Raw genomic sequence first — 22,926 nt, 5'->3', positions numbered from 1 at the left:
GTGGGGAAATTATTCATCACGAGATCAAAGTTTAATCTCTCAAAATTAAATTGCTGGCCACTGCCTATGGAGAGGGCTGCGGAGATCATTCATCTCCAGTAACCGAGGCTGGGGGGATGGATTTTCATGCCAAATTAACAACAACGGAGGGAGAGACAAGAACACAACAAGCCATAGCAGGTTTTCCTTGGGGATGTACAGTGGGACCTGCAGAAATATAAAGGGACTGGAGAAATGGGAACAAGCCCCGCACCACCAGGGATGGGCTCTGGCATGTTTGGGTCAGGAAAAGACAGGGAGAAGGAAGACATTTACAATGGAAACCTGTGTCCTGAAATGTGGCCTGAAGAAAACAACAACAATTCGAACCCTCTCCTATTGCGAAAGGACGGCGGCAGCTCACTCACTCCATTGCAAGGGGTTCCGTGTGCATGGGTCACAAGAACGGTTTCCCTGACGACACCTTAGTGATCCGTAAATTCAAATCATAACGTAATCACACAAGAGACTCGTAGCCTCACGGGAGCTCACGCTGCTCAGCACCTCACGGTCAGGACATCCCATTGTCACCAACTGTCAAGTGTCTGGAAATTGCACAGTACAAGGAGACGAGTGACACACTAACGGAACGACTGAGCAATGGGCTTTTCTACACCCAGCAGGTTTCTGGTCTCTGGATTCTAGCAGTCAAAATCCCATCACGAGTGTCACAGACATGCCGCCGTCTCTTCCCATCTATCTGCCTGCCCACTTGTAAGGTCCTTTCGCTGCAGCCGTATCTGCGTCCGGAGTAGCCAGCGGGCGGGGGGACGTTGAGACCCTCAGGGGCACTGCCAAGTCCTCACACGGGGAAAATACACTGGTGAGACCATGCTGTGCATGAGCTATCATCACAACAGCAATCGCGTCGCGCCAGCAGCCAAAGCTATGGACACAGCAGCTGAGGGACTGAGCCCGAAGGCTCCCTAAGCCACCCCTGGAGCAGGATCACGATAACAAATAAACAAACGAGCGGATCTCTGCCTGGCGGGTGACAGGGTCAGGAAATGGACACGGCCACGCTGGACAGACATCCGGGAATGCAGGGACCTGTGAAGTGACTACGCAGCCCTGTGCACAGTGTGCCCCGGTCTCCCAGTCGGAGGAGGCCCCAGCGCTCTCAGTGGGCGCTTGTTTGTCAGCAATTCTTTCAGCAGCCGCTCCCTCGGCTAGCCCCAGCCCAGAGCCTGACGGCTCGGCATAGAGCACGGGGTGTGGCCGAAAGAGCTGCAGTGCCAGCCAGGCCAGTCCCGGGGCAGACGGGCTGACATCACACACACCGTCTAAGCAGGCATGCCCAGGGGCCACGCCAAGGAACGTCCCGCCCCCGCCCCGTGCCATTTCCGTGCTCCCAGATCCAGCTGCTCTGCATTGCACGCTTGCAGCTCAGGCCCAGCGGCTCCTGGATTTGTCCCTGGCTTCGAGAGGAGCTTGTTGGCACAGCAGTGAACGTGACCCACGGCCCTTCTGTAAAGATGGGGAAAGCGACTGACCCCCAGTGAGGTGCCGACTGCTCAGGAGAGCGCTGGGCTTTCAAGGCGATGGTACGTTAATTCCAAGCCAACCAACTTCGTTCTAGGGCTGGCCACGGACACAGGTGGTTCCGACGGACTCCACCAGCCCGAGCTCAGCTGCACGCTCAGCGGTCGGACAGACACCCAGCTCCCGAGAGTCAGCAGCAGCCAGCGGGCAGCGTCCCTGGAGCCGACGGGAGACAACGTGGCACATCCTAGCACTGGGGCTGTGGAGCAGGCTGAGCCTCGCCTTCCTGTAACCCCCTTGGCAGGGCTCTCCTTTGCTCAGCTCGTAAGGGGCAGGGCATTGCTGGTTTCACAGCTGCCTATGGAGCTGTGCCCAGCTTTGCAGCTCACTTCCCGGCTCTGTGTCCAGCCATCCCACTAGCAGTTTGGAGCAGTGCATAGAAACCGTGGGGAGCTAAAGCCTGCCACTGTGCTCTTTGCAACCACGGGCTCAGACTGGAACCTTTATTCTTAGCACCAGCGGGCTGGCAGCTTGCAGAGGGGCAGGTCCAGAGGCTGCTCCCTGCAGGGGTCTTTCACTGGGCCTGGGTGGGGAGACATGCTCGCTAAAGCTCGCCCTTTCTACCCTCCTGGAGTCTTGCGTCACAGACCTGCACTAAGAGGACGAGCAGACAGCAAGCGTCACCCGCCCGGGGGGAGGGTGCGGTACCTGCGAGGCTGCTGTAGATGTTCACTTCGGTGTACTGCGGCCGTGCCAGCGCACTGAAATCGGAGACGCCGTTGACGGCTGCCACGCGGATAGTGTAGTTGACATGGGGCAGCAAGTTCAGCAGGGTAACGGTCCTGTGCACTAAGCCCGTCTGCTGGGGCACAAAGCCGACGCTGCTGCCGCACTGCTCGCATCGCCGCCGGAGAGTCACCGAGCAGCGGTCGCAAAAGAGGTTGTAGGTCACGTCGTTGCGGCCGCCCAAGTCTGCTGGCGCGCTCCACTCCAGGACCAGCGTGGACTGCTTCAGGCTGTAGATGAGATTCCTCGGGGCAGATGGCGGACCTGCAAGCAGAACGGTTAGCACTTCACTGCACGTGCACTCGGCACAACCCCCTGCAGCACCCTCACGCTTACCCCCAAACCGCCACTGGAATTCAGTCCTAGTGCCCGGCCAGTGACACAAGGGCTCACGCACCCTCAGCCAGCTGCAGTGGGTGCATGGGGCGCAGCCACGCCGAGGGAACGTGTTAAAGGAAGTTACGAGCAATGCATAACCGGGTAAATGGTCAGTCTCCCTGCAGTCTGCGTGTATGTCTACACTGCAAAAAAAGGCGTGTTCTTAACTCGGATTAGCTAATCCACATTAGCTAACTGGGACTAAAGTAGCAGTGAAGACACAGCCGCTTACGTGAAAGCCCACGGGAAGCTTGGAGTTGAACTCGAGCTGCTAACTTGAGTTAAAAGCCAAGTTGCGGTGCCTTCGCTGCTATTTTAACCCGAGTAAGAACACACCCTGGACTGCAGTGCGGACACACACACTTCATGCCAGCTACCCACCCTGTGCTAAGACTGAAACTTGGCTTTGCTCTTTCACTCCCATGGTCACTAGCTTAGAGCCAAGCCATCTGGCTCGGCCGAGAGGCCAGAATAAGATACGTCTCACTCATGCTAGCTATCACTCAAACCACCCAGGCTGCTTCTGATTAGATAAGCAGTTCTGAAGTGCCCATCACCAGAGTATCTATTAATCACATTTCATTAACGAGAGGCCAGTTCATTAAAAATGTGTGCTGTGCTGTGCTAGGTCATGTCCATAGACGCATGCCCTGGTTTTGGGGGATAAGGCCTGCAGTCACCTTGCAGTCAGACCTTGTCACCTCAGACTGTGAGCTCTGTGGGGCTTTCACTGTCTGTTTGGAAAGCACCTAGCTCATGGGGTGCTACTGAAACACACACAACTGCTGGTGACGTGGATGCTACACACAGCTACCAAGGGCCACAGCTGGGCCTGGGTGCAGGCAGCCTAGCCACCGCAGGGGGTTGCTGCCCGGCAGCAGTCCGACTCTGTGGTCTGTCCTGGGCCTGGCCAGCCCACGGGCAGTGGCAGCTCACACACACATGCAGGCACGGGCAGCTGTGGCTGGCTCCTCCCTCCCTTTCCTTTCCTGAACCCCGGATGCAGTTTGAGAGAGACGTACGGGTGCAGGAGGCGGATGGCGGGTCTGATGGGGACCGGGAGTAGTTCTTCTGGCACGTGCAGAACGTGGAAGCTTCTTGAGGTGTGAAGCTGTGCTCAGGACAAGGAGAGCAGAGAGGGAGTCGGGGGGATAGCTTATAAAATCCGGTAGGGCAAGCTGTGAAGAGACAGACAGTCAGTTACAGAAAGCAGAGCTCTGGCAGCACAAGCGAACGAGGGATTGTGAGTGAGCACCTTTCCCCGGTCCCTGAGCCCCCTTGGTGTTTGCTTTGGGTCTCAGTGTTTAGAAATCTTTCAGAGGGTTCAAGGAAAGGCTTGGGGCAACTGTCAGATTTTAGCTACAGCAGGTTGGAGAGGCATGAGGAGAGCCAGGAGGAGGTGACGGCAGGAAACAGCACGGCCCAGGATTGTAGGAGTCAGGATGGACAGAAAGCGTCCCAGGGATGAGACAGAAGCAGCAGCAGGATTTAGCCATGGTCTGAATGGGAGGGAGGTGCCGGAAAAGGGAAGAGCCAAAGATCTGCATTGACACTCTAAGGCCCCTTCCGCCCTGCCAGAGTGGTATACAGGGACTCAGTGTAAATGAGAATCAGGCGCCAAAGCAGCAAGCCAAGGTAAAGAGGAGGAGTCTGGCATTATCAACACAGGAGATGGATTGTGGGTGGTGAGCTGGGGGAGTATAGTCAGCAATACTGAATGGTCAGAATAGAAACTTACAAACTCTACAAAGGTAACATTGGCTCCCACGTATTCGCTGACAATTACCTTTGATGTTCAAATACCCATTGGTCATGGCACTGCTTGCTTCTGTACCGCATGCAGTAAAGAGTTGAGCTAGAATAGCACCAGCATTAGCATATTCCAGGAGCCAGACAGATGCGGCATTGTAAGACACTAGAAAGGGTTTAAGGCTCTATAAAGCAGCTTACATTCGTTTCAGTGGTGATCTAAAAGCATTTGGGAAGAAAGAAGCTGAAAATGAATGTGTGCGAGTCCTGGCGAGATCAGCCAGATTCACTTGGCTGTACAGTACATGCTTCCCGGCTCTGCTTTTGGAGCAGGGACTCCAAGCAGGACCCCTTTGCTCTGCTGGGCAGCCCCGTCTGTTGAGGGAGCTCCCTCCAGCAGCAATGAGGCTGACTCCGCTGGAATTCAAGCCGAACACATTAGCAGAACAGAACTTCAAGCACCAGGCTTTGCTTGGCTTCTCCTTCCTCTCATTTATGAGGTGCTGCTGCCTCTTACGCCTCTCTCAGCGCTCCATCAGCTTCTGGAATGTTTAAACTTAATCACTTTTCAACTTCCTAGATGAACAGCTCCACAAAAGGAGGCCCACATCATGTCACTTTTAAGGAGTTCACTGCTGAGATTCCTCCTGTCAGCAGGGATCATTCCAGGGCACTCGGGGTCGTTCGTTTTTACCAGGATGTAATACTAGCAGCTACCATTGCGATCTTAGGTTGAAGTGCTACAAATATATCCTCAGCTAGGGATGACTTTTATTCACAGGACACTGGAAAGGGACTGGAAAGCTCAGGCAACACAAACAGTTACAGGCAGATTTTCACCCATTGCAAAGTCTTTTTGGAATTCACATCGCCCTGCAGAGGGGGAAAAAGAGCCTCACACCAAAGTGGGGCATGAAACAGTTTGCTAATCCTTCCTCTGCCTTCAGAGCAAAGCTCTGCTGACCATTCTCTGGTATTCTCTGTGCTACCTGGAGTCCGGCACATGTATGGATTGCTGGCATGCAGACTTGAGGTCTACCATGCAAATGAGAGAAAAAATGTTGGTTTTTTTAGTGTTACATAAATAGCCTTTCAGGAGTTGCCTAAAACCCACCTTTATTTTAAGTCCTGATCCCTGCAAAGTCCTGGCTCGGTGCAGTTACATGTGCACCAAGGGAAGAGGTGAAGCAGACCCAGTAGCCAGAGACTTTCAGTGTGGAGTCAGAGCACACGTTCATGAGACCTCCCCCAAGAGTGCTTTACCCGATACTGGCAAAGCAACCAAAAGCATCAAGGGAAAGGATGGAACAGGCTTCGCCTACAAGCTTCCCCAGACGTGTCCAACAACAATATGCTTTCACACCTTAGACTGCACGTCCCACTCAGCGCGGGCAAGAATTCCAGCTCAGCTCTGTCCCTGCAGAGGGAATAACTGACTCGGTGCCATCTGCACAAGGCTAATGTGCCGTGTTTGCAGCAGTCTGCAACTGCGGAGAGCAGCCCACATCGTCTTTGACACCTGCAACAGACGCTGAAGCATTGCATAATGTCGGTATTGCAGTCGCTGCACTGAGCTGCTGCCAGTTCTCAGCTCTGTAAAGCAGAGGAGCTTTGCTACAGTGGGTATGAACGGCATCTTCTGCAGCTTTCCACCTCACAAGAAGGATTGTTCCCGATTTGTCAAAGGACAGTGAATGTGCTCTTGTCTTTGCAAATGCAAATTAAATAGATTCTTGCACAATGTGATGTTAGTCATGCAAAAACCTGTAACAGCTGCCCGCTGCTGTCAACACTATTTCTGTGTGGAATGCAAGCCACGTCTCGCAAGCTGGTCCAGGCAGGTCAAAATTCTTGGAAGCAAAAATAGAGCAATCGGGAGAGATTTTGTCCCTGAAGCAGGCTGTTCTCCCACTGCTGCCCTTCCTGGCACTCCTCAGAGCGCTGGGGAAGCTGGAGGAAGAGCCCTAGAAAGGAAACCAGGGTCTGCAGCCTGCAGCTGCCAAAACTCCCTCCCAGCTCTCCATGCCTTGCCCATTTCATACCAAATCACAGGCCCTTAATCCTGGAGATCAAGCCAAACGAGGACGCCTAGGACAGGAACACTAGCAGCCTTGAGCCCTGCTCCTAGTCTCTGAGCTGCGGTGCTTTCAAAAGAGCGCAACGCCGGATATTTTTGGCAGTCTGTTTTAAGCAAACCTTGCAAAAAGCTCAAACCCAGCATTTCCCCCACTACTGGATTTGCCCCTTCCCATTTGTTCACTTGTTGCTGCAAGACAGTGGTGCTCAGTTTACAAGGAGGCTACGTCCCATTGGGATTTGCCTGATAATGAAGAATTTCCTTGTCATATTAGGGAGAACAAAATCCCGCAATCTCCTGCCTTCTCTAGACCATTTAATATGCCACAGACTTTTATCACGTCCTCTCTTGTCTCCTTTCTAAGGAAAGCAATCCCAAACTTTTCAATGTCTCTTTCTGGAAGAATTTTTCCAGGCCCCTTAACCATTTTCAGAATCCTTCTCTGAGCTCCCCCACCCCCAAATTCTGCAATATCCTTCCGGAGGGGGTGACCAATGATGCACAAAGCATTTCACATGAGGCCATACCATCGATTTACATAACGGCATCACAACTTTTATTGTAGACTGCATCCCACTCCGGGGCCTCCAGGTGCTTCCACAATCTGAATGTTAAATAATGGCAGTGATCCAATACTGTAGGATTCCATGACCACACAGGTGGTGTCGATCATACCAAACTGCCTGCCTCCTCCTAGCCCACCGCCGATGCCCGTACACGCTGCCACTTGCTTACCATGCATTCTTTATTCATTACATTGACAGCAAGAGCACTTGTTCCCCTCTTGCTAAAACACTGCACGCGCTCAAAATAGTAGCAAAACCAGCAGCATTGATTTGTGCTGTAGGTTGGCGGATAGATAACCCGGCATGATGCACCCGTGGGAAGGTTCGATCTTGCATCCACTCTGCTGCATTTCTGTGGAGGGAGGAGCGGAGATGGTTCTGTCAAAGGAAGCAAGTGACATCAGCTTCCAGGCCTGTCCTCTTCTGGAAGGCGAGCAGGTGCTGCTAAGGTGCAGTGTTCAGGCAGCACTGCTCAGATGAGGGTAGGACACTGCCCAAGCACACTCCCACACACTCCCTGTTTCACAGCACACCAGAGGAACAAGGAGCCTCAAACAATTCATTTCTCCTCCATTTCCTTGCAAGGTAGGAAAGCATTAACCATATTTTAAAGATAGGGAAATGGAGGCTCAGAGTGATTATGTGACTGGCTCAAGGTCACACAGGAAGAGTGGCAGAACCAGGAATTGAACCCAGGTCTCTGGAGTCCAGTCTAGCATCTGCACTACAAGACCCGAGACTGAACTAGACCTACAGCTGGGATTCCAGCTCTTCCAGGCAATCCTGTAGCATGAGACATTGATTTAGACTCAAGAAATGTGAAGCCACTGGCCATGCACACACAGCAGCCGCGTACAATCCGTAGGCCAGGCAAATGAAAACTGCTTTGCAGCGGCACCTCTGGCCTGCATAACTGGGGCGTTGTGACCTGCTCCAGCAGAACAAGTCTCCTCCCGCCAAGCTCCAGGACAAGAGGACACAGGCACATCAAGGCTCTGCACCACTTCCCACCCTGACCTGACGGAGTGATGGAGTCCGGTTTTTAACTGAGTGGTGGCAGAGGGATTTAATTTGATGCCAACATAACATCTGAGATGGAAACTACGAAGTGTCCTGCAGTCTAATGGTGGAGTGCTGGGCAGTATTAAGCTCCTGTCCAGGGTGCAGCCTGCTGTCCCGCACAGATTCCAGTCTCCAACTCGCAATCCTGTGGGGGCAGACATCAGCGTAGAGCCAAACAGCACATCCCAGAATGGAATTGTATCAGCAGGAACGTGGCTCCTGGGGAAAGACAGTTCTCTACGGAAATTGGAGGACTGCCTGGGATAATGCTTGGGGCATCTTATAACGCTGGCAAGAGTGTCAAGAAAATTCATCTCAGCCACCCTTACTAAGGGAAAAATCTACAACCATTTCTGCTGTTGTCATCTTGCTGTCATCTTGCACCGTTAGAGCTAAATAAGTAGAATCCCCACTGGTGTAAGTAATAGCCAGGGCTGCGATCCTGACACCAACTTAAAAAACTGCACACAAAGGTCCACTGTGGAAGTACATTTTATTTCCATGGAGGGGTCCAGGTCCAAAATCCTCCCATTCTTCCCGGATTACACAGCCGTTTGGTTGTTGCAGCCACCACATGGAATTGTTTGCAGCTTTATTATACTGGTAAATTCAGATGATGTGTCAGAGCCACTCCCTGATGGAGCTCGGCTCGCTGGATCAGCAAACCTCCACTTCTCTTCCAGGTTCCCACAGAGCGTCTGCCTGGATCTGCATAAAGCAGCAGCAGCAGCTGCAAAATGCTTTTTAAATTATGCAATGGAATTTAATCAGACAAATGTGAACATAAACATGTTAAAGCCACTAAAACTGACCCAGGCAAATCAGCAGAGTCCAGTGAAAATTAATATTCTATCCCCTGCTGCCTTGTTATCCATCTAACTGAAACATGCTTATCACTTCGCAAAGAAGAGTGGGGCAGAGATCTGCGGAAATATCGCAGCTTAGCATAAAATAAAGAGGATGAGTACAGATGGGGGATTAAATACTAGATGGAAGCCACTTTCTAGCATGGATTTAGGAATGAGGCCTACTGTTAATACTGAAACGTGGACAAACTCCTGTCTGTATGCTTCCTCTCCGCCCGACAGCAGTGGTACGTCAGTTCCTCCACGCTGATATGGTAGAGAAAAGGTGACCGCCTGCGAATGGAAATCAGCAATTGGTCCAGAAGGCAGCAGGGCTGGGAGAGGGCTCCCCTTCTGGGGGAGTTCCAGGACAAGCACTTTGAAGACCACAATTGTCTGCTGCCATGGAGGGTTGGATTTCTCAGCCCACCTGCATGATGCCTCTGCTTGTAAAAACCAAGAGCTTCTCCTCTGGCTCATGCAAGCAGCTTTCTTTGAAACTGGGAGCGAAGCCTCTGGCCATCGCGCTCCCAGGGGTCATGCTGCCTTGTGCATTGTCCTGCCAAAGTCTGCAGCTCCCATGTTGAAGTCCCAAGTCACAGGATAAATGAGGATGTTTTTAATGTTTACTCCAGGGACCTGTTTTCAAATTCAGTCTCACTGAGGTTGCAAGGCCTATGCTCTAGCAACACTTGAAACCATTTATACAAGGCTGAACGGTTGTGGGTGCTTTGTTCAGTACTCAGAACTCCAAGCACACAGTATAGCCTCACTTAGCCAAGCCAGCTCTCAAAGAGGAGAGACGTTCTCTGGAAACGGAAAGCCCCGATTTAATGGCAAAGTCAACCAAGAATAATAAGAGAACAGCTGAGAAACGAAGTCAGTCATTTGTAAATCTCTCTCATCAGCAGTAATGGCAAAACACGCTCTGCCCTCATAAAAAAGCAACTGACCGTACAGCGCCGATTCTCAGCACCTCACCCCAGGCTGCCGTGGGGCAGCTTGCATTTCCCATGGCAGGAACCCCCCCAAGATTCATTTCACAGGCGCTCTTAGGAGGCCTCGGTGGGACGGAGAACAGCCTTGTGAAGGCAGGAGGGATCTAACAAAGGGAGTGTTGCCACTTTGGCTCACTGTGCATCACGTTGTTTGTGAAGATCAAAATCTCGGTGCAGCTGCCAACTTTCTGCCTCCTCAGGAAGCTGTCCGAGCAGGTATTTACCTCCCTCCTCCCCACTGCATTAGCAGGGCTCCTGTGGGGGATGGAAACCTGCACCGCTTCAGAAAGAGGCAGTCTCAGAAGTTGCATCATCTTCAGCTAACGTTCAGAGAGTGGCTTTTAAATGAACGGTGGCTTCTACCAGTTCACCTCCCTGCTAGACTGTGACATCACAAGCGTTGCTGGGAAGGGCAGGCAAACAGCCCCATTCTGCTGCGGTTCGGGAGAACCCAGCTTGCCTTAAAGTGGCAAAGTTACATTGTTTTGAACGCCAGCACGAATGGGGCGGGAACTACTTCAAGGCACCAACGTGACGGTCAGTGACAGGCGGCAGGGCCTGCCTGCGTACACGCCTTCCTCAGCATCCGTGTGCTGGGAAGTCTGGACATGCCACTCTGTGAATGGCTAACATAAGAAGAGCTGTTTGCATCAGGCCAGAGCTCCATCTGCCATGCATTAGCCGCTCACCCTGACCACCTCCCTCTGTCTCCATCTCTGCACTCACTCCCTTTTCTCACACCATCAAAGTCCAGCTGATTATCCTCACTTTCACAGCTCTGCTCTTGCTATTCCGACTGAGCTTCCCTTGTCTCTTCTCCAGACATCTCTGTGTCGCCAGCCATAGCCCTTTACCCACCGGCCTGTCAGCATCTGTCACTGGATCGTCTTCACCTTTGAGCCTTTCACATGGAATCCTAGCCCTGACCTGATCCAAAAGACCCCTCACCTCTTCTCCAGATCTTTCTCTGCAAAGGCACCTCCAAGAGATGTCCCAGCCTCTGAGGGAGAAAGTCTTGTATTCGTTTCGAGGGCGTCCTCTCTCCTGTTCCAACACCTCCACAAACAAGGCAGAGCAGCAGGAGACGCCCTAGGACCACACACAAAGGTTTTTCCACGAAGACAAGCAGCCACCTCCACAGAGGAGAGAGCCTCATTATGGGACAAAGACACACACATTTCTCTGTGAAGTGCAGCTCAAACCTTCGACCTTTTGGAAAGCACCCTGCGTTCACCAGCACGTGAACCCGGCTTGCTGACAGCACTAGACACCCTGCGTTCACCACCACGTGAACCCGGCTTGCTGACAGCACTAGACACCCTGCGTTCACCAGCCCGTGAACCCGGCTTGCTGACAGCACTAGACACCCTGCGTTCACCAGCCCGTGAACCCGGCTTGCTGACAGCACTAGACACCCTGCGTTCACCAGCCCGTGAACCCGGCTTGCTGACAGCACTAGACACCCTGCGTTCACCAGCACGTGAACCCGGCTTGCTGACAGCACTAGACACCCTGCGTTCACCAGCCCGTGAACCCGGCTTGCTGACAGCACTAGACACCCTGCGTTCACCAGCCCGTGAACCCGGCTTGCTGACAGCACTAGACACCCTGCGTTCACCAGCATGTGAACCCGGCTTGCTGACAGCAATAGACACGGCCTTTCTGGGAACGGGCAGATGCTCCCAGAAAAAAATCAGATCGGCAATTTTGCTTTAACTGGTCTCATACAAACACCATTTTCCTTTGGGGCCTGACCTGAATGTGGGAATCCCACTGAAATTCGTGGGATTTCCATTCTCAGGTTGTTCAAAGGCAGGAGACCTGGAACCTGCCCTGCAAGCGTCCAGAGGCTGCTTTCCGGCTCAGTTCCTGAAGGATGCAGTTGCTGTGAAGCTAGGGGAAGTTATGCTGCAGCTAGACACACAGACCTTAGAATCTTGAACAGCAAAACCCTCAACTCCAGCTCAGGTTTTCTAACCAAAGCTGACGATGCCTGTTGCATTCACAGAAGGACGAAAGCAGCTAGGTGACGTGCAGCAGTTCAGGTCCAAGGACAGAGCTTTGACGCTCAAACACGTGAACGGAAGCTGCGTTTGTAATTAAACACGTTTTCTTTTATTCTTTCTTCTCTCCCCTTATTTGTTCTCGTGTGAGGCTCAGATGTATTAAATCCAGAGGATTTGTTTAACAGTAAGTGTAGGAGGAAACAAATGGCTTTTTTCCCAGTCATGTTCTATAACAGCTTGCGGACACCGTCCCAATCCTCAGGCCAGTAAAACACTTCTGGAGCGGTTGCCACGCTGGCTTCTCACCTTCTACTTGAGCTCCGATGATAAATCCACCTCCCCCTTGGGTTTGTCCCACATTCATTGTGGCTTTGATCATGAGTTTGTTTCTTCTAGATAGCTGTCTTAGAGAGATCAGACTATCCCCTCCCCTGGGGAATTCTTCACTCCCCTTAACAATGGCTCTTCTGCTCAGCCCTGCTGGTCAATGTGCTCGTCCTTATCTTTGTTTTTTAATATACCTAAGCATTTAATTTTGACAGGTCCATATTTTTCTCATTGTCTCAACCTACCTTGTTCATCCACAGACCTTACAGACATCTCTAAAGCAGAGAGGGAGAAAACCTGAAGGACACAGTGTGCATTAGCACTATTGAACTTGTTCACGTTGTTGAATTCCTGGTTGTAGTGGCAGTGTTGTATGCTTGCCAGCACGAATCAATAGTGCCGGCCGTTTCTCCCCCAAACGCCTCTGATCATTTATAATTAACAGCACAGCTCAGGAGTCTTCTCCGATCAATTCCTTTCCCTTTTTGTCAGAAATTGTATTTGACAAATTTCTTACACTTTTAATGGGTGTTAATTTTCTGGGCTGAAATGTTTAATAGCCTGCATTCATAAACAAGCCCATGGCAGGTCCCTGAATACAAACACACCAGACCTAGTGATCCAGACCTGTACGTTACTGGACTGTTATTGCCGAGGGTCCCTTCCTCAGGAATCAAACCCAGAACCTTCAACCCCCTCACAGGCCCCCAGCCATACACCCACCAGCGCTGGGCCTTCTCCAGGGACCTAGTTAGCTGGAAAGAGAAAGCTAAGCTGTTCTATCCACTCCACGTGCTACACATGTTCACCATGCAACACGTCCGTGCATTAGGCAGCCGCGGGGGGCGGGGGAGGCTCAGTTTTGCAGGTTCATTTGGAGGCTTGTCAATAATCTGCTGCCAGCAGACCAGGATGCGAGAGGTGTGTCTTGCAAGGAGAACACTCTGAAGGGCTGAGACAAAAGAGTGGATTGTTCCCCTTAGCCTCTCCTCAGAGACTAGCGCCTCCTACTCTCCTCTCATGTAACGGGCCTCCCCAGAGCTCTGCGTCTTACACCAAAATGACCACTCCACTGGCAGGTACAGAGACTGTAGAAAGACCCTCTTCGCCTCACAACGGTCCTTTCCCCTCTGAAGCACAGTGGCACCAAACAGCAGCACTCAGCATTACAGGAGAAAGTTCCTTGTTCCCCATGGGTGAGGCTACAGGGCAGAACTTAGCACGAATTTACATTTTCTCCTCAGAATCCATCAGTTGCACAGGAGGTTTTGAAGGGAGAGGAGCTGGCTTCTGCAGAGGATAATTGTGCTGCTGTGGCAAAGCCTCCTGATGAATCATACACGCTGAGCATCTTCACCGTCTAGTGCAAACCCCGCTCCTGTCACACGGCCGTAAAACAGTTACATCATTTCCCCTAAGGCAAAAGCATTTGCTGCAAATTTCAGCTATCTCATCTCGATAAAATGATGTTCCGAGCAGACATCCATTTATCTGAAGAGAAATAATGCCCCTGTCCCGGCTGGACTAGCACTGCCTCCTATTACTGTAATCCAATGGCCATAAACAACGGGAGCTGGAATTAATTCGCTCTTTGCCAAAGTGTGAAACTAAACATCAATATTTGTCTTTGTGCGGCTCCCCACAATGACGTTGGTAAAACTTCCGCCGTCGCTTCCTCTGCAGAGTGCCAGGCCGGCGGAGAGCTCATGGACCTGGGCTCGGCAGCACCCTGTGGGCTTGATCAAACATCAGGGCTCTGACCCCTACCCTGCACCCAATCAACACTCCCCTAAAATCATCATCCATAAATGAGGAGTCAGGAGACTTAGGGCCGCACGCGAGTTCACCATGCACACCACGCCTGGGATCTGTCTAGACGCGCGCTCAGCTCTGCACGACCGACGAGGCCCTTCCTGGAGATAGTCTCCTCCCTTTGAATCAGAAGTTGCTGGCTGCTCCTGGGAGGCAGGCCATGGAAATAGATTGACTGGTGAGACAAGCCTAATGGGAGGGAAGGACATGGGAAAACCAGGGGAGCTGCCACCTGGAACTACTCTGGAGAAGACCAAGGAGAATGGGAGACAGCCTAGAAGAATTCCCCAGGGGGAGTCACCCCATCCACTGGTCTCCCTTGCTGCCTGAATTGTTGCTCTTCTGACAAGGTGCAAGTTGTATCAGGCAGATCCAGACATGAAAACTACTGAATATAGTGCAGTGCCACCCACAGCGTTCTGGGCTCTGGGCAGACAAAGGAGTCAAAGCCCTGCCCTGCAGAGCTTCCAAAAGGAAAGAGAAAAACCGAGGGAATAGAGGGCTCAGGGTGTGGCCTGGTACCTGTCTTAGTTCCCCTCTTTAATGTTGCACACATACTTTATCACCTGCTGCCCTGCTCCCCAGCCATGCACACCTGGCAGGCTGCTTGCAGAGGCTGAGGTAGAGTGGCTTTCGGGAAGGATTTGAATGCCAAGAAGGCTTCGCAGACCAGTTGAGAAAGGGCCTGAGTGGTGGGGAAGAAAACACAGAGACTGTTGTGAGAAGCAGACAAGCAGAGTGTGGAAGCTGGCACGTTGGCGGGCTCTGCCATACCATACCATGCCATACCCCTCCTCCCTCCTCCCTCCTCCTCACGTAGCCCAGCTGGCAGGGGGTGAGCACAGAGGGAGGCAGTGCAGCGGCTTTACTGGATTTCCTTCCATGACTCTCACTTTGTCAACTCTGACTCTGCTTGTGGAGCTCAGTTTTCACCACCGCCCAGGAGCCCGCAGCTCGTCAGTCAGGCTCGGGGAGAAGGGCAGAACCTAGAGCTAAGACTTGCTTCCCTCTCCAAAACTTGCATACGCCGCAGTTCAAGATCGCAGCTACCTTTGCGTGTGAGTCCATGGCCAGCTACCTCCAGGAGAACCTGTGTGTGTGTGTGTCACAGCAGGGAATCCTCAAAGCAGATCCCCCTTGGGTTTGTCCCACCTTCATTGTCTCCATCTCCACCTGGGATTCTCCAACACATGCCAGCTCGCCACCCTCCCACCCAAGGGGTCCCAGGCAGACAGGCTGCTGACGCTGCCCACCGGGAAAACGAAAGGCTGAGCAGAAGGCTGCAGGACTCGCGTTCAGTCCCATTCCTTTGGGAAGACGAGCTCCGTCTGTGGCACAGGGTGGGGGAAGATGAGACAGAGCAGAGGGCTGGCTCCTCTGCGCAGCACAATCGGGGGCGGAGGGGGGGGGTGATCCAGGTGAATCACTCAGGTTGTGAACACCTCCAGAAAGGTACCACCCCCTGGGGAGGCTTGCTTAGATTGGTTCAAACTGGGCTTTCAGAGACCAGCAGACAAAGAAAGGGCAGGCTTTGATTCAACAAGGCTGGGTTTAAACGGACTCGGGTCCTCCTTTCTGACCCAGCAAATGAACAGGACTGTGTGCTCTGGGTGGGGCTGCAGCCTGTGCAGAAGGGTTGGAAAGATTTTGGCCAGCTAGGGCCCCATAAGACTGATGGGCGACTCCAGGTGTGTTGAACACAGTTTGTTGTTCTGTAGGTTGTCTCTGCAATGCGTTACCTTAAGAATAAATGTGTTTACTTGGCAAAACCGGGGGGTAACTTGTAACTGCTGGCAATGCACGGTTCACAGCACAGGTGCTGGCCTCAGGCAGACTGCCTTGCTGGGAATATCAGTGCATGGCAAGGAACCGTGCAGCCTTAAAACCTCAGTGAGAAGGGAATGGGACAAGGGTCCCTGCCCAGAGACAGGGATGGCTGGAGCCCTGGGACCTGTCTGGGCCCTCCTGGAGCGGACCATGAAGGGGCACAGATGTGCAGTTACCCTGAAACTGTGACATCAGCCGCCCTGGACTTACCGTCCCTGCATGGCTCCTGTGCATTCTGGTTTTGCAGTGTATACCAATCCCGCCCCATCTGTGGATCTTTCTGGTGCAAGGGCCTGGTTCTCCCTGCCTGCAGGGAGATCGTTCCTGCGCTACGGACTTTCACCCTCTGCTCCCCTGATGAGCTGAGGGGTCCCATGAGAACTCACCTCACCCGTCTGCAAACATGGGAAAGGAAAAGCAACACTGGAGACAAGGGCAATTTCTCTGGTGTCCATTTTACAAGCTCACAGACTGTGCTGTGACTAAACATAATACCATGATGGAACCTTTGATCAGCAAAGAAGGTGGATGAACCACTGAACTGGATTTGGTCTAACACATCAGTGGGTTGGGGAGGGAGGGGTGCGAGCAGCAGCCCACTCAAGCGAGCCAAGGATTCACTGCACAATCTATTCCACTCCAAAGGGCAGCGATGAGATGCAAATCAGCCTTTAAAACAGCCCTTTTCCTATAAAGAGCCAGTCTCCACTTTGCTTAGGGATAATCCAATTCTATCTCACTTCTTCTGGCAGTTTTCTTGGGCTTAAGAGGTCTAGTCATCTGCAAAAGCCAGCCCGCTACCCCAGGGATTCAAAACATCCCCTTTCAGTCTGTGGCTAGCAGATCCCTTGTCCTCCAGCCGGGGGGTAAAGGAAGCAGTTACTCGGAAGCAGGGCCGGCCCTAGACCAAATGATGCCTAGGCGAGGAGCGTCTTCGGCACCTCCCACCCCTTGTCATTTGTTAAACTTTTGAATAGCTTATTTTGTATTGCATTTGTGGTCCAGAACATTCTCGGAGGGTAATGAAAAACGACTCCACCTACGGAACACCTACAAGATTCACTCCAACCATTCTATTTTCCCTTTGGTCGCTAACAACAAAAACTGCCCCCCAAACCTTGCAGCCCCCGAGCCCGGCACCCTAGGTGGTTAGCTGTGTCAGGGCCCCTAAATCGGGCCCTGCTCAGAAGTATGGCACACTAATCACACACAATGTTAGTGACTTCTCATTACAAAGGACCAAACAGCTCTTCACAGATGGTCTTATGTATTTTACACATCTCGGAATCCCTTCACCCTATACTGAAACATGCAGCCACCTCTGGTGTGTAAGGCATCAGCTGCTGAACAGAGCACAGCAACACTCCACTGCAGCACAGGGTGAAAAATAATCTTGTACCTATTTGAAACTGCAGGTCCCCCCCGTGTGTGGACTGCACAGACACTACCTCCAAGAGGATAAGGAGTAAATGTGTCCTGTTGTGTGGATTAATAGAACATGAAGCTCCATGCCAGCCCCTTTCCTAATGTCAGAAAAGAAACGGGTCCTTAACTACGCAGGTCAATAGCAAACTGGACATTCAAAGCACTGTATAAACATCGATATCGCTTGTCTCTACAAATATGGTTTGTGTCGTCATCAGTCAGAGGAAAGAGAAAACTGCTCTCACTGCAACGTCTCTTAGGAGTTATTACCATGGGTTTTAGCTGCCACTGGTGCCTCCCTGCAGCAGGCTGACTCCTGACCTCCCATCCATTTTATTTCCATTTTTAAGCTTAATCTCACTATTTATTATATTTCAAACATTTTATCAGAACATCAGGGAGGATGTGCTTCCTAACACAGAATGACAAGATAACATCAGTGACGGAATAGCTACAAGTGCTCTGTGGAGGGATGTCTGAGAGCCCCAGAATAGCAGAGTAATAAAACTGGGGAGAAATTCACCCCAAATCTTGTGTCAGGTAGGTAAGAGGACATTCCCACTGGGCCATCACCTGGAGCTGGAAAAAATTCCACATTTTCTGCACTCACACCACATTTAAACCAGACCCAAATGCTCATGAGTGGTTTCTAATGTTGGGCTCCCAACCTGAGACATGAAAGGGCTGATTTCAGGGAGGCTGAGCGCCTGCGCTGTTAATGCTCCGTGCTTCTGAAAATCTGACCCGTGCTGGCTCAAATTCACTTCTGTACATTTGATCCCAAGATCTTCAAGGAACTGATCATGGACAGAAGCACCCAGGTTCTGACTCTGTTCTGTGAGCACAGCACAGGCATTATTAGCAGCGACTGGACCCACAAGGTGCTGCAGATTTCATGGAATTACGTTTCACACCCTGAAGGCTGCATTTAAATGCTGCTGAGGAAGCCAGTGCAAGAGGCACAGCTGTGCAGCACGGGGCAGCACCATGACCACACGAGAACAAACCTTTCAACAATCTCCACCTGCTGAGGAGGAGAACAAAAGGGTTCTCTATATCGAAGTGATGTAGGGTGAGATAGATTGCTCAGTGGCGTCTTCATTAGGGCTGTGTTCTCCTGTGTTTTACTCCGGGGCTACCCAAACCAATTACACCAAGATGAGAAATGCCCACGGAGTGTGCAGGACAGTCATCCTGATGGAGACGCAGATGATACAAATGTGTCACATCTGCTGTCACGACTGGAAATGTATTCAGAGGGAAATTGGAAGAGATGCCTTCATGTCATTGCTCTCTACGCAGACTCATCCTGAGGTCTGCTGAATCTCACTAGCTTCCCAGCTCCTAATCCCAGGCCGGGTCCACATTAGGGAATAGCTCTTGGTTAGCAATCAATGTCCAGCACCAGAAGAGCTACCCCAGCGCTGACCCATAAGTGTAGCTGGGGCAGCAGGGGCTTGCACTGATGGAGCTAAACGGAGTTTACTCCTGCTTGAAATGCCTCTTCCTGATATTCCTGAAAAAACCCCACTGGGCGTTTGTTCCTTAGAACTGTTGCACTCAATTAATTAACGCAGCGGGTCTTACTTTAAAATAAGGTCCAACTCCTTTGAAAAGTGCCGTTTGCATAGAATGACTGCCACGCTGCCTGGTCGCGAGGAAAGCTCAGATCCCCCTGGAAAAATAATCCTCTCATTTCCTGTCCAGACTTCTGCCCCAGACCACATATCAAAGCGGAGCTGCTGGGCATCTAACGCTAAGCACCACCAATCCTCTTATAAGTAATCAGAACCTGGCATCTCCAAGGAAGAGGAGGAGGAGACAGGCAGTAGCAAGAGTGCTCAATTATTTAAGGACATACCAATCTCTACAGAGCAATTTCTTCTGCTCAGATAAGCATGTTATTTAACGTGTTTTCTTTACGAGCTGCTCCAGCACCTCTTGTGGGAACAGCCTTGCAGATGGGGAAGATCTATGACCTGCCCCCTCACCTCCCTTCCAATACAAGAGACACTTTATCTTAGATCCCAAGGTCAGAAGGGACCATTGTGATCATCTAGTCTAAGTGGCACAGCTCCTGAGCTGGGGAAAAAGCCTAGTCAACAGCTGTCATTGTCTAACAGAAGAGCTCTCCTGTCTTCCCCATATATGCTGGGTTTGCAATCTTGCCTTGTCTTACTGCAAAAACTGTAATCAATATTTTGCAGACAGTGAGCAATACTGGTACAGAGCCACACTGTGAGGAAGAAAAGGAAATCTTGTACCATCTCCATGACTGTGCAAAAGGGACAAAGTCAGTGTGAAAGAGAGATCAATACTAGCAGTGGGTCAGTCCTTCCAGGGAAAGTCAGGCTCTCCCCTTATCTTGGTACCTTAGTGCTAAGACGGATCTTTGAGACTGAGCCGCTTTGGAACAGGAGGGAATTCAAAGGTAGTTTTTCTTCTGCTAAAACGTGTGTGTGTGTGTGAGAGAGAGAGAGTCTATTGTGTTCTTTTAATCCTTAGGGCAACACTACAGGATATTTTTTGCCCTTGTTAAATAATTTTAAGAACTCAAGTGAAATGAACTAAGCTGGAATTTTGTGCACCTCTTGCAATATTAATAAGCTCTTACTAGGAGAAATTACAATCAATGATTTTATGTAAAGGAAAACTAAATACCCTGAGTGTATTCAGTAAGACAGCACTAAAATATCCTACTATGTGAGGATACAAAAATATTCACTTGAATTCAGTGAAATCTCCAGTACTGAACAAAAACCTTAATAAACATTTCTCTTTATGCAGGAGCTTTCACCAAGGACACATAAAAACAGAGACATCAACAGAAGCCAACTGTAGTTTACTGTTGTCTGTTCCAATTTTGTAATGAAATTCACCAAGTTACAGGTCAGTCAGTTTGTTGCATAGAAATATCCCCAGCATACTCCAGATAACAACTTGGAAACTACCTGCCTTCCAGAACTCCCCTTGCTGAGAGGACAATAGTTATTGCCTGCCTTGCCTTTCAGCAGAATAATCAATATTTCCATCGAGGAGACAAACATCTATAGCCTTAATCTTGACTGGAATTTTGCTAACAAGTTGTGATTCTTGTAATTTTCAGAGTAGATTCCTCTAAAATTAAGTGTCCTTGGATAATTTACATGTAGCTCAGCCAGGATTTCCATGGTCCTAATTATTTCAGACACACTGTAACATAGCAATATAATACGCTGGACAATAAAATACCCCCAAGATTGATAAACTCTCCAAAAAGGAATTTACAGCAGAAATACGTCTGACAAGGAAACACTCAGGAGAAAATGTGTGGGAGAGATAGGCACCCACTCTGGGGCTAGGATAGACTCAAACTGTAGGTTGTTAAACAGATGAGGAAGGGGTTACACAAAATCCGGTAAGAACAGAAGTCTTCAATGCAGTGTAAAGAATTGCTTTGCTTGGGTTGCAAAAATACTGCTGCCACATTGTGTTGCTATGCAGAACCTGAATAGGGAAAGTGATCTGTCTACTTTTACTGTCCACGCTGCTAAAGATGCCAAAACAAAATCATAGCGCAAAAAGGAAGTTACAGTAAATATAAAAGCTCTCAGGTTATGTGGACTCAGGTGGCTTTAGTTTTAAGCAAAAAAAAAAAAAAAAAAAAAAAAAAGCAAAAGAATCCTTGACTAGTGTTACTAAATCAATGTATACATAAACACGGGCCCTTTAAATGCACAGAATTCTATATTGCCAAGGAAACCACACAAAGCTGTCACCATGAGGGATGCAGGTGACAGTATAAATGATGCAAGGAAAACCTGGATGTTTGGTGCAAGTCACCAGAACCCCAAGAGAAAAACAAATCCTTAAACTGTGTGCAGTTGATTATGCATAATACTCAGGCATCAGCCAAAAAACAAAATAAACTCAGGAACCTCCTATAGGTTTGTAAGCTAAGGGATAAAGAAATAAACAAAAAAACCCAGCACAGTGCTGTTGTACATGGGGATCCTTTTTTTCTTTTCAATTGAAATGGAAAAGCAGATTTGAGGCTTCAGAAGACTTTTTGCACTAAACAGCCACAAGAACCCCACTATTTTACATTAAAAATTCTCTAATTTTCAAATATAACATTTCCTCTTGTGACCTATCGCATCACCACGGCCTCTTGTGATGGGAAATTATGTTTTGGTTGAAAATTAGAGAATTTTCACGTTAAAAATGTGACACTAAAATATACAGCCTTAAACAAGGCCCATGCACCCCCAGCGCCCCCAGCACAAGCTTTCACACAGCATGTAGGATCCCAGTTTGGGAAAACGCTTATGTTTCTAAAGTCAGACACGTGCTTAAGAGTTTTGCAGGATCAGGTCCTAAATGCCTGTGGTACCTGGCAGCCATGGACATATGGCTGTCCCAGACACATTACCCAGGCTTGTACGCACCCATCACAACCGACGACCTCTCTCAGGCTGCGCAATCACACACACTCTCCCAGGAAGAAAGTCATGCACACGAGTGCACCGCCACACTGGACTAAAGGAACCTGCTGCTGTCCCGGTGCCGGCGGAAGATGAATACAAACAACACACCCTCCCCAGGCAGGATTACTCTAGGTTAAGAGCGATAAGCAAACCCATTCCCATTTCACTTCCCACTCAGAGCCATAGGAGGGCTTCTCCGAGTTTCAGCACAGCTCTGGACATCTATCTGCCTGTCTCTCTGTAAAGGAGCTCCATTGTTCTTCTTGTTCTTTTACAATAAGAAGTGTCTTTTCTTATTGCTTTGGGTTAGATCTGGGTTTCTATTCCAATCGCTATAATACCAGCTGGCTTTTATTAGAAGAGTCCCCCGCCTTCCAAGAATGTTTGATCTACGGGGAGGTGGCCTCCACTGGGCTCACATAAAATCTAAGGCTCAGATTGTCTTCAACCTTTTTGAATTCTGCTTTCTCACCTGGCTAATGTAAGTGGCTCCTGTTCCCAGCATGGCATATAGCACACCAGGACTTAGGTACTATTATCAGTTATTTGTATTAACACAGTGCCAAGGAACCTCGACCATGGTACGGACCCCACTGTGCTAGGCGCTGTACAAATGGAACAAAAAGACCAATGGTGCACCAGAGAGCTTACAATCTAAGTACATACTTTTCAGACACACTGTCCCAGCCAGGTGGAAAGAAGCCACAAAAGCATTTTCCCGACTTAGCAAAGATGAAGTCTTTCTTTAAACACCTGTGTTCAAAACCAACACATTTTATATAAATATATTATTAGTTGAACCTTCTCTTTCCACAGTTCCTGAATGCCCACATCTGCCTCTCTCGTCTTGGCTCTAGTGCAGTCTTATTTGTTCCACATTCCAGTAATTCTGACGTTCAGCTACAGAGAGAATACTGAATACAGCGAGGTCTTAAAAGCAGAGAACTGTTGATGTACAATGCAAACAAATAACCCTTAGGATTTACAAGGACACAAGTACAGTACACATTTGAGTGCCAATACAGGAAAGACATTGCCAATAACTCTCTCAGTGCCAAGCAATTGCCTTTTATAAAGCTGA

At 50.1% G+C, this 22,926-nt stretch overlaps 1 protein-coding gene across 1 annotated transcript in view; it reads right to left on the bottom strand.

Annotated features, from left to right (window-relative positions):
* EPHA10 (EPH receptor A10) overlaps window positions 1-22,926 on the bottom strand; it is a 101,760-nt gene that overhangs the window by 45,409 nt on the left and 33,425 nt on the right. Inside the window, exons 4-5 of the mRNA XM_067533939.1 lie at window positions 3,708-3,863; window positions 2,230-2,571 (exon numbers count right to left, since the gene is read on the bottom strand). Of these exons, the coding sequence (XP_067390040.1) occupies window positions 2,230-2,571; window positions 3,708-3,863 (498 nt within the window). The remainder of the gene's footprint in view (window positions 1-2,229; window positions 2,572-3,707; window positions 3,864-22,926) is intronic.

The sequence above is a fragment of the Emydura macquarii genome, unplaced genomic scaffold (genome assembly GCF_026122565.2).
Source record: "Emydura macquarii macquarii isolate MOO-44397 ecotype Brisbane River unplaced genomic scaffold, CSIRO-AGI_Emac_v2 contig_3348, whole genome shotgun sequence".
NCBI lineage: Eukaryota > Metazoa > Chordata > Testudines > Chelidae > Emydura > Emydura macquarii.
The sequence above is the reverse complement of the archived record's forward strand: the minus strand, read 5'-3'. Positions and strand labels throughout refer to the sequence as shown.